General features: G+C 26.9%; 1 protein-coding gene across 1 annotated transcript in view; it reads left to right on the plus strand.

Annotated features, from left to right (window-relative positions):
• The window catches only part of LOC105622459, an 11,894-nt gene extending 4,488 nt beyond the window's left edge, over positions 1-7,406 (plus strand). The window contains exons 2-11 of the mRNA XM_012203878.1: positions 468-708; positions 1,258-1,342; positions 1,529-1,708; positions 2,108-2,148; positions 2,215-2,374; positions 2,596-2,714; positions 3,013-3,148; positions 5,010-5,595; positions 6,070-6,638; positions 7,243-7,406. Of these exons, the coding sequence (XP_012059268.1) occupies positions 468-708; positions 1,258-1,342; positions 1,529-1,708; positions 2,108-2,148; positions 2,215-2,374; positions 2,596-2,714; positions 3,013-3,148; positions 5,010-5,595; positions 6,070-6,638; positions 7,243-7,406 (2,281 nt within the window). The remainder of the gene's footprint in view (positions 1-467; positions 709-1,257; positions 1,343-1,528; positions 1,709-2,107; positions 2,149-2,214; positions 2,375-2,595; positions 2,715-3,012; positions 3,149-5,009; positions 5,596-6,069; positions 6,639-7,242) is intronic.
• The last annotated feature ends 4,910 nt before the right edge of the window (positions 7,407-12,316 follow it).

Below are 12,316 nucleotides of genomic sequence, written 5' to 3' on the forward strand. Positions count from 1 at the left end.
CTAAAATAGATAAATTTCTAGCAAGTAGTCTGTGATATTGGATATGTATTGCATCTAATCATATAGATGACAGAAATAGAATTTAGATTTGTGCTATAAATTCTTTGCGTATGATACATAATTTTCTATCAAATATAAAAAACAGCAATAATTCTAGCTGGAATAGCAAAATATTTTTTGCGTGTACATGTAATACAATTGAAATAAGGTTTTTAATTGAAAACAATAGTTTAAAGTTTTTATAAATAAAATTTCAAGTAATGTTTAAGATAGAGTTTATGCTTATGCAAAGTTTTTATTTAAAATAAATCTTTTTAAAAAGATCGCTACTCTTCTACACGTGGAGGTACGAGAATTTCTTTTTGTTGTACGGTTTCCGTTACATTTGTATGGTCATCGTGAAATCTCGTAGAGTTTGCGTAAATGGAGGATCCGCATCGCGTTGCGAACGTTTCAAATGTCCGTAGACACGTTAACACCAAGCGCAACATTCTGAGCAACACCTCATATGGGCTCACCAAGGATGCGGAATACAAGTCTAGCGTGAAATACAGCGGCTATCTACAAGAAAAGAATTATCTACAACGTAGCGTATCAGCGGACAATGTTGTAATACATTCACGCGGTTACAAACCATCCGATAGACACGATCCAGTTAAAAGGAACTTCCTTGAAAATCTTACTTCAAGAATATTGCACTTCGGCATGGTGAGTTGAAGTTTTCAACTTGTAAAACTTTTGTTAAAAAAAGAAGTACATTAAATTCAACATGTCTTAAAGTTACTTGAATCTATATTACTTTTGAAGTTATTCGTATACAATGAATTCTAGAATTCATTTTTAAACAATCCTTTTATTTATAAATGGAAAGTTTAGAACCATTATTTTTTTAAGATATATATGAATTTAAATATACTTATTTTTCTAACTAGTAAACTAATAACTATATATATATATATAAAATTTTCTTTTGAATTAAATTTTACTTAAAACTAATTTAAAATATATTTCTAAATGAAAGTCCTTAACCTTTAATTATTATCATTTTAATTATTAATTATTATTTCTAATTCAAAAAATTATTGATTACTCATTTTCATATCAGTTATTAATTTTTATTTAACAAAATAGTGGTCGAATATAACAAGAAAATTTTAGAACAGAAAAAGAAAAAGTATAATTTCATTCTGCATAATTCTATTGGTTTTGTTTCGTCAGCATGAGTTTGCGTGATGTGTGTGTGATTTCTAATTGCAGGAAGGGGGCGAGACTACCCCGATTAATTTGCAAAAACTACTTACTCCAGCATCAGATTCTCAAGAACTATTGCAATCAAAAAATAGTATGTGCCTTCATTGATAACAGAATAAAATAATTTTTATGATTTTATAAAATATACTTTAAAGAATTTTTCAGATGACAAATATTTATTTATTTAAATACTATATGAGATATATGAAAATGTTTTGAAAAAAAAGGATTCACATTCGTTGAGATTAATAAGATGACATCGAAAATTTATTTCCAGAAAAAATGTTTGCGTCCTCGTATTTTTACGCACCAACGCATCCTACGGTCGAGGATCAGGTTGAACTTGCACGCCGAATTTCGCATTCACTCAGCGATGTAAAAAACGTGAAAAGCAAAGGACAAACTATGTACGTAAATAGAAAAAAGCGATCTGTTAAATGGATCCATGATGGCAATGGTACGCATTAAAATTATTTTTATAATTTATTTCTACAATTAAAACTGTCGCGTTTGTAAAAATTTATTGTATTCTTGTCTAAAGAATTTGATCATTTGTAGCTAAAATTAATCAAGGATAATCATAAAAAGTAAACAAAAGAGAAACATCCTTTATTTACACTGTTGAAAATAAATATCTAAATAAAAAATAATTTTTAAATATAACATGAAATAAATTGTTAAAAGTTTTCCTACGTTTTTTTTATTTGTATCTGTGTATCCATTCATCTATAAATAATATTTATAAGAAATCTAGTATGAAAATTATTTAATTTGCATCATTAAATTGCTATGCAATTATTTTTCTAGTTTTTAAAATTTTGTGTAGCATACAGCGATAATAGATAGTATTTCACAGGTATCGAGGACGAAGAGGAATCAACTACAACAATTCATAAGGTAAAAGATGTACATTCATTGAATTTTTTGCACTGTATCTAAACTGTGAAATATAATTTTTTCTAGGAAAAACTACCTCTCAAATGCATAATGAATCCGTGCGGGAAAGTACTTGACATTCACGGCATTCAGGCATTGGGTGAAGAAGTCAATATTGCGCCGGTACCAAAAAATCCGGAAAAGCTTTTCGATATTGTCCGTGATTTGAATAATCAAAGAGGACGTGGTAAATATTATGCATTTAAATGACATGAACTAATTAAAATTATATATATATATTAAGATTACATGTATTGATTACATGTATTAAATATTATTTTGTTTAATATATCTAAATATAATAATACACATTAAAAAGTTTGTTTGTTATGAGAAATGTAATGTAACTAAAATTATTGCTGTATATAATATATGTATATGAACATAATGTTGCCAAAATATTCACAGGTGCCGAGATATTTGCGAAACGTAGGAAAAGATCTGAAAAGTGGGTGGTGGACCAAGAACAGCCACAGACACCCAATACGCCTGTCACACCGAAGACGCCAATGTATCCAGAAAAATTAGTAAGTAGCAAAATTTCTGTGGATCTATTTATTTGTTCGTAGAATAATAATTTTCCAATTTTATGTTATAAACTTAAAATTTTATAATATTATACCATTTCACTAAAAAAGAACTTAAACCAAATAAAATAAATAATTTTTTATTGAGCTTTGTTCTTTAATAGATTAAACATAATTTTATTGTAATTACAGGAAGTTTGTTTTATTTTATAAAAGATTGGATAAATTTTATTGTAATTTTAAAGAAAATAATGATAACAATTTGCATTATGAAAGACTAAAAAAATTATTATTTCAGGAAATTAATGGTAACACAAAATTTATGACGCCTTCTTCGTTGACACCTCGCACGCCGGTCTCGAGCATTGATAAATCATTTTATAATCCTTTTACAGTGGACATCTCTCTTGACACCGCAAATATCCCGATAACAGGTGCGTACAATATGAACACAATTCAATGATGAACACGAATAATTCCAAATGCAAGATGATCTCATTTGGCAGATTTAGCTCTGTTGGCAAACGGCGAGGTCTGTTTTCTCTATCCTCCCCGAGATGTTTTAAAATTACGAGCGGACATCAATGTCACCAAAGTCTTTCGAAAACCGAGGTCGAAATTTATTAGTGTTATACGATATCGCTTGACATTATGTATATATATTTATATAACACGTCAATATTACTTTTACCGCACGAAAACGCACATATTTTATATACTGCTAAAAATACGTTGAAATGTTCCAATACTGTAGGTATTTGGAATTTTTTAATTTCACTTTTTCTAATCTCTTTCTCTCAAAATTTTAATGACATTTTACGTTTTATATTTTTATATTTTATACCTCATTTTTAATTTTTTAATTTTATTGTTTCTTAATCAACATAATATGTGTAATGTAAAATAAAATTAATAATATCAAGTAACATAATATAAAAATAGCTACAATAATAATATAATATTGTAATAGTAATTATATTATAGAAAAAAAGAAAACAATACGATATAATTTATCTATAAATAAAATAGGAAAATTTTGAGAAAAATTTTATTCTCTTTTTACTATCAAACGTGCATGAACAACAAAATGTTTTAGAATTTAGAGGTATTATACTTAACACGATCCATAAAATAGAGATCAATGTTGGACCAAGCCAGTTAAGCAGTTAAACCCAACTTAAATGATTTTTTTATATTGACTGCATATAACAAAGCAACGTTAATAAGCGTTCAGTGATTCTTTAATACATGATTGCTTCTTACCTTTAATTTTTGATCTAAGAAACCAATTATAATAAAAAATCGTTAAGCACTCACTGAGCTGCTTGGTCATCTGCTGAACTCAGCCATTCTTAACAGCCATAATCACAAACATTATCATTAGTTATTTAATCAGCAGAAAAGCCCGCTCTTGACATCTCTGCGATATATGTATCTAATTGTAAGACAAACAAAAAATCATATCTTTTGATAATAATCATGTTTTTTGTAACGATTGATTAAATAAACATTTCAAAGCAAACATCTAATATCAGAAAACACGTTGAAGCATCACAGAAAAAAAATTTACTATGAACGTTAATCCTATGCCACGACGGAAAATTTATTTGCCATATAGGGATCACAAATATTATTTGCAGGCGTTAACAAATATTTAATCTTTTTTGTACTTGCTATAAAAATTATTTGCAACAAATGCAAAATGTCAAATATGCAAATTTGTTTATTATAAAGCAAACAAATTTGATAATTAAATTTTGTAATCGCTTTTGAGTTTATAGCAAATTTTTTCTCTGTCTTTATATTGCCTAAAATATTAAGAACAATTGAATTTTCAGATAACAATTAAAAGACATCAGAATAGACATATAATAAAAATAAATTTTAAAAAATTTGAAATCTCATATTTTTGTTTATAAAAATAATAGAATATATATTTAAACAATTTCAATCAAAAATGATAAAATCAAAAGAAGAACAATTTTATATAAAAAAGTAAATTAATATTATAAAATAAATTGTTTTCATATATGTATATATAATAAGTTTTGTTTTTCATAGATAATTATAATAAATTCAATTTTTAGTATTTGTTACAAAGTAATTGTAACTTTTTTTTATAATACAAGTTTTATTTTTACATTTTATTTTAATATATTTTTTAAATTAATTTTCAAGCTTTTCAAGTTTATTCTTCTTCTAATTTCTGGAGAAGATATTTTAGGCTAAATCTTATAACAAAGCTTTTTGCAATTGCTATGCTGTGCTGTATCAATTTTAATTTGCGAGTTGCAGACAAACACTGTAATGCTAACCGATGCGGCCATTCGAGCGAGATAAAAAAGATTTATCTTCGAGAAATTGCGGTGGGCACAGATTCCGATTTTTCTCCTGATTATTGTCGATCGCCCATCGTCGAAAAATCCCATCGTATCATTTTCGATTCTACTAACAATCGACGCACTAACATGGCCAATAAGTATGTCGCAAGTAACAATAATACATATATTAACAACAATTATCAATCGCCGAGAAAATCTGACGTTTGCAACATGCGAAGTTACAATGGCAAAGACACAAGGATTCAACAGCGTTTCGATAACAAGTTCAACGATAATATGATTGATAATAAGCTCGGGAATAAGCAACACAACGACAGACAGATGCAGAATGACAACGAGGAAAATGGATACACTCCTGTGCCAGTGAAGCAACTAATTCAAGAATTCGAGAAAACTTGTAGACCAGTTCTACAATATAAGCAGATTAGTCCAAAGATTATTCCAATCGTACAGCAGTGCCCGTTGGATAATGGCATAGCACGTTTCTTCGAGACGAAAAATCCTGTCAATCATAATAATGAGGAGAAGAGATACGTACGGTGAGAATTTATGGATTTTTTGAATATAAATAATATAACAAACAAGTTTTCTATTTTTAATTAATATTTTATTTTTAATATTTTGTTTCTTAACGATAACGTTTTGTTTTTCCGATTTATAGAATTATTTAAATTAATATCTATTGACGTGAAAAAACTTAAATTTATTTGATTTTATGATGCGCTACATTTCGTATTTGATGACGCGTTATACGTATTTTTTAACGATGCATATTTTAATCTGCTATTTTAATTGTAAATAATAAATACAAGATGTTATTTATAATATCGTTCATAATAGTGCATAGTTCAATGAGGTTCTACGAAGTCTACAATTTATCTTTCGCTTATACATATATATTTGTTGCCAATTGCAGTCACATAGTGATTGCACATAGTATCTCTCTTTAGATAAGTGGAGAGTATAATTAAACGAAATAAAATTGAGAATTCATTTTTTGATCAATTATATAGTTCACACGGAAACTACGAAGGATCTGCGACTCAATGCAATAATCGAATGTATGACACACGTGGAAACTACGAAAGAAAGCTGCAGTCCCAATACAATGGTCAATTATGCAAAGCACGCGAAACTTACGAAGGATCAACGAAATTACAGTCCCGATACAATGGCTACGTTTCCACTGACGAGAGTGAATATACCACGGATGACACTGACTCCGAAGATTATCAGAACTTGGGATTTATAGATCGTGGCAATTCAGCACCGTCTGCTTTATTGAACTGCTGCGACAGCAGCGAGTATTCATTCGCATTCGAGGACGAGTATATGGGTACTCGACGTCATTCGACTACCTCACAGGAATTGGAAGCCCTTTATGCCAACGACACGGCCACGAGATTCGTCAATACTGAGGCTGAAATGCTTCCCGAAGCAAAGTCATTAATACTTTCGATGGTCACCTCGCAGGAAAATATACTCGAAACTAAGAAACATTTGCGTAACACGCCAGTCTTGGATAATCTTTTAGGCACCACTACGCCAGAATGCAAACTCATTGATGTTAACCCAGAATTAGGCAAGTTAATATGCATGTGCTTTTGTAGTTCCGATATTATTGCTTTCGCATACTAAATATACAAAACAATCTTTACTGCATTATTCTTAATCCTTACGTAGCGCTAAATAACAAACGAATTAACAAAAATTAATTGAATTATATCCAACAATTGAATTATACAATTGAATTATATCCAATACATGAAATTTCTCGTGTATTGTATAAAAAAATCATATAAATATACAAAAATTAAATTTTTTTTTAATTTAATTATTATCCATAATTATTTGTGTGAGAAATATTTTCTTTTTATTTAAAATATAGCCTTTTAATAAAAACGTTATTATTTTTCCGGTATCATAATGTTAAACAAAGTTAATTAAAATATCTTAAAATATACTTAATTTAAATCGATATAATTTTACGATTTTTGATATTATATTTTTAAATATTACTTGTATTTATTTGTAACAATAAGAACATAATTAAGATATCACTTTCGCAGTCTTTGATATACAAAAGTTAAATTTATTAAAATTATTTCAGTTAGTAATCTTTCATTATGTTCTTCTTATAATGTTTATATATTTGCAGATTTATTATTTAAAGTTTTAATTTCCAGAGAACAAATTGTATGAGAATGACAATTATACTGGACCGAAATTAGCCAATCTTCACAACCTGACAAATTATAATACAGCACCTCGTGGATGGAATCAATCATTCACATTCTATCGGCCTATTAAATTTGAGAAACCGCAAGAGATCATGTATTCTGATTTTTAGGCCTACATTATAATAAATTTTATAATTATAACCCTTTTACATATCGGTAAGTATTTTATAATAAGTTCACTTTTTTCCTTCTCCCTCTCTTTTCTCTTTTTTCTATCTTTGTATTAGGGTCAAATAAAATGCAGATAAAAAATTTAGACATTGAAATTAATTAACATGTTAATAATCATCATAATTGATAAGATTTTTCTTTCATGTGAAACCAGACAACGGATGCTATATTCATATACATAAAATTCCTTGGGCTGGGATTGAACGCAAACAGCCTCCTGCATTCATCTGCTGCTGCATCCGACGGTATTTTTCTTCCTTTGAGATTCTTCTTCAAATCTTTAAAGATATGAAAATTACATGGCGACAAGTAGGTCTGAACTGTAGGCCAGACATTCCAGTTTGTTTCCGAAAATGTGTCGCCATGCGATAGCAACTATCGTTAAGATTCCTAAATAATCACTACAACCATATTAAATCGTGATGTCAAAAGAGAGAAGTAATACATTAATATTTGTTACGCACCATTTGTAAATAAACACAATTTAGATAAAACAAAATAATGAGCTTTAAAACATTTGTAAAAATAGATAAAACTATGCTTATCCTCCTGATACTACAGTCAGTAAATAATTGTAAAAAATGATCACTTTTTATGATTATTTACTGAATAGGGATAATAATGGAGAATAAGAATAGATTTCGTTCATTTTTATTTTAAATAGCGATCTCATATTATTTTGTTTTATATAAATTGTTTTTATTTACAAATGGCATAATAAAAATTAACATGTCTTTTTCTTGCTTCTGACATTACGATTTAATATAGCTGTGATTATTCAGGAGCCTTAAGAATTATAGAATTGGGGGGGGGGGGATAAGTATATGGAAGAAGAATCTGAAAAACTAGGTAAAAAATTGTTCATGCTTGAATATGTATAAATATGTATGAACATACATAAATACATATAAATAATATATAATATATGAAATATGCCCATACATGTTCATGCATTCCTCTTTCTTTTGTAAAATTACTTTTTAGTGTAATAGAAATAATAATAATAATGTAAAAACATAAGAAAATAATTAAAGGGATAATTTTCGCATTGTTTGTTTTAAAAAAAAAAACAAGTTTGGAAAAATATAAAAAAAAATTGCTCATACATAATTGTGCATAATTTTATATATAATTATACGTAAGTAATTTTTTTACATTTCTTCAAACTTCATTTTTTCTAAAACAAATAGTGCGAAAATTACCTTTTTAATTATTTTTAATGTTTTCACGTTATTATTATTATTTCTAGTACATTAAAATGTAATTTTACAAAAAAAAGGATGTACGAACTTATGGATATATTTCATATATAATTATAGATGTTTATAAATATTTATGCGTATTTATGTGTACATTTATACATACTTATATATATTAATTCATGCATGAAAAATTTTTTATCGGATATGAAATTGCCATTCGCAGCAGTGCAAGAGGCTGTTTGCGAATGGATTTGATTCCAGTCCAAGAAATTTTATGAACAGAGAATACATCATCTAGCTTCACAATGGAAAAAGTATCTTGCCAATCATAGTGATTATTAATATGTTAATTGATTTCAAATTTTTTATCTATGTTTCATTTGTTTATCGTAATAGATAATGCATATATTATGAAACAAATTAACTCATAAAATTAAAAGAAATAAGTTAATTAAACAAAGTTTCTTAAGACCGTAATGTGAATACACAACTGAATCTGTACACTCTGAAGTAAATCTTATTATTTATAGCTTTTTAAAATACTACACTGAAAGAAAAGATTGGTTGCAGCAAATTAGATGAAAATATAGCGTAGCATTTTTAATTGGTTTCTACAATCAATTAAAAATGTTATGCCATATTTTATCATCTAATTTGCTGCAGTCAATCTTTTCTTTTAGTATATTATCATCAAATGATTTACAATTTTCTAAGGTGCTTTTATTAATATCAATATTATTAAATTATTTGTTAATTTAATTTGTGATATTGATATTCAGTTCGGTATACGATTACGTTTTAAGACTAAAAATAATTTCGGCGCGCAGAACTAGATATGTATATAAATTTATATAGAAATATTACTTAAGTATTAAACATCTAACTTATACTATATTATATTATACTATATCTTGTTATTAATTAATAATATAAAAAATTAGTAATATAAAAAAACTTGTCTTGTTTAAACACGATTTTATTCTAATCTACGGAATTTATTCTTTTACATATTATTTCTATTTTAGCGCTATATTTGATATATGTATTATTAATTTAAAAAGGAGATAGTTGAAAAAAAATTTAATATTTCTAATCTAATTAAACTAAATTGTATTAAATGAAACAAATTTTGTTTTTAGGTACTGAGAGATCAATCGTAAATCTAATTCCTCTGAGGCATCGACGAGAATTAATAAAATATATTTTCCACACTGTTGCGTTAATTTTTACTAGCACCATGATTTAAAACAATGGTCTATGAATAATTAAAATATTTTCACCATAAATAAACATATCGCGATATGATTGCGCCATATGCGCGATATGTTTGAAGTTTTTGCTTTGATGTATCTCTACCTCTTCTATCCCTTATTGAGATTAACGAGATTGTTCATGCTTTGACGATGTTATATTATTGCATTTTACTTTATTATATACAATGCAAATAAATATGTTGTTTTCCTAATTTTTATCATAATTTGTGACATGCCATTTTGATTTATACCCTATTTCAATGCACTTCGAATTTTATAGACTTATTTTATTAATATATGCTACAGAACTTGATTTATTCAGAAATAATAAGTATTTTGTAACAATAATTAAATTTGTACAAAGATATTAAATTGCGATTGCGATATACATATTTCAAAATTAATTAATCTCTTTTGATGATTCAATTCACTTTACGATTACTGTAAATTTTATATTATAAATTTATGTATCGTCGTTTAAAAATATGAAATAGCCATAATAAAATTTTTCACAATAATAACAATAATACTGATTCAAGGTTAATAAAAGTCAACGAGGTGCGTAATCTTAAGGGTGCGAGGTGTGGAATGATGAACTCCAATATCTCTGTGAGTTAACTCCAATATCTCTTCTTTATTCACAATGAACGTTTCAACTCTTTTTTGTCTTCCTCAGCAAACAATCGCTTTCTTCATCGTTTTCTTCGCGCAAATATAACTCGGTAGTCTGTCAAGGAAAATCATTCTGCAAGTTTCCAAGTCTAAAGTGTCTGGTGACATTTCTTCATCAAATATCAAAATATTCTTCATCAAATATGTCTGACGACACTTTGGATCATGAATGGATGAAGATATAATTGTGTTTGGTTTTAATAATTTATCTTATATTTATTGTATTCAAGAAATCCAAAGCTTCTGAATGCTTGTGAGTCCATTTCAGACTTAGAAACCTACAAAGTGATTTTTCTTGACTATTGAGTTATATTTGCGTGATATTTGATGAAGAAATTGATTGTTTGCTAAGGAAAACTCAAAAGAAAGTCGAAATGTTCGATTATGAATAAAAAAGACATCACAGAGATATTGGAGTTAAGTCATCATTCCACATTAAGATTACGCACCTCGTCCTGTGTTGCTCTTAGCCTTGAATCAGTATTGTTATCTTAAGAAGTGAAAGTCCAGTTAAGATATTCAATTTTATTATTTTTACAATAAATTATTATTTAATAAAATTGAAATCTCTAAATGATTCTTTACAATAACGTAAGATAATAAGATATAAGATAAAAATCGTTTCTAATCTTATTATCGTATAAGATAAAAATTAATTTGCTTGCCTTTGTACGAAGAAAAAAATTTCATAAATAGAATATATGTATATTGTATATCTGACATGTATAGGGTATTCAGTTAAGTATAGGTTTCATTTTAATCAACGCACTTGAATTTTTTCGAAACAATATATTATTATTAATCCTATTTTTATGATATTATATAATATCGAAGGGGACATATTTTCATTAACAAGGTTTAAGTTTGAGTGAAAGCATTAAAGTCAAATGAAAATCAACTTGTTGAAAAATATTTCAACAACAACAACATAAGTAAGAATAATGAAAAATGAATTTTAAATGTAGAAAATATTTATTTGTCAGAAGAACGTTATAATGAAAAATAATTTGAATATCAAAATAAGAAAAATTATAATATAATAAAAAATATTTTTCTAAATAAATAAGAATTAAAAGTTATAAAAAGAAATAATATTGTAATAAAACCAAAGGAATATTTTGTTACAAGGATGTCATAACATAAAATCAAAAACTGTATATATCATTTCACCAAAAAAGTAGTTGAAATAATATTTTCAGTGATAAAATAATACAGAATATTTTTTTCTTACTTTCACCACAATATCATATTAATAAGATGTATGATATTTTGTGTGAAAACGAAATAAATTCTTCCATTTACAACTGCTCAGAAACAACTGATTTGAAACTGTTAAATTAAAACAATTAACAAAATATGATAATGCAATATTGGCACAACTGTTCTCAGTTTTAATTACTCAATTATATATATATATAATATATAATATCAAAATGTGATTTACTAGAACAAAGAATGTCAAAGGGCAGTTCTTCTTTTATAAAGTTCTTCTTTTATAAAGTTATTAAAATTTATCACAGAGAGCAGTTATGTCAATATTACATCATCGCATTTTATCAATTGTTTTGATTTAATAGTTGATTCAATAGTGTTTAAAAAATGACAATTTTTTGTATTATCGTTATTTCGAATGAGAGATATTTGAGAGATATAAAAAGAAAAAGCGAAAAAGGTACGCACTTAACAATCTTTTGCTTATAACAAATATTATTGAAGTTAAAA

The sequence above is a fragment of the Atta cephalotes genome (assembly GCF_000143395.1).
Source record: "Atta cephalotes unplaced genomic scaffold scaffold00045, whole genome shotgun sequence".
NCBI classification, from domain to species: Eukaryota; Metazoa; Arthropoda; class Insecta; order Hymenoptera; family Formicidae; genus Atta; species Atta cephalotes.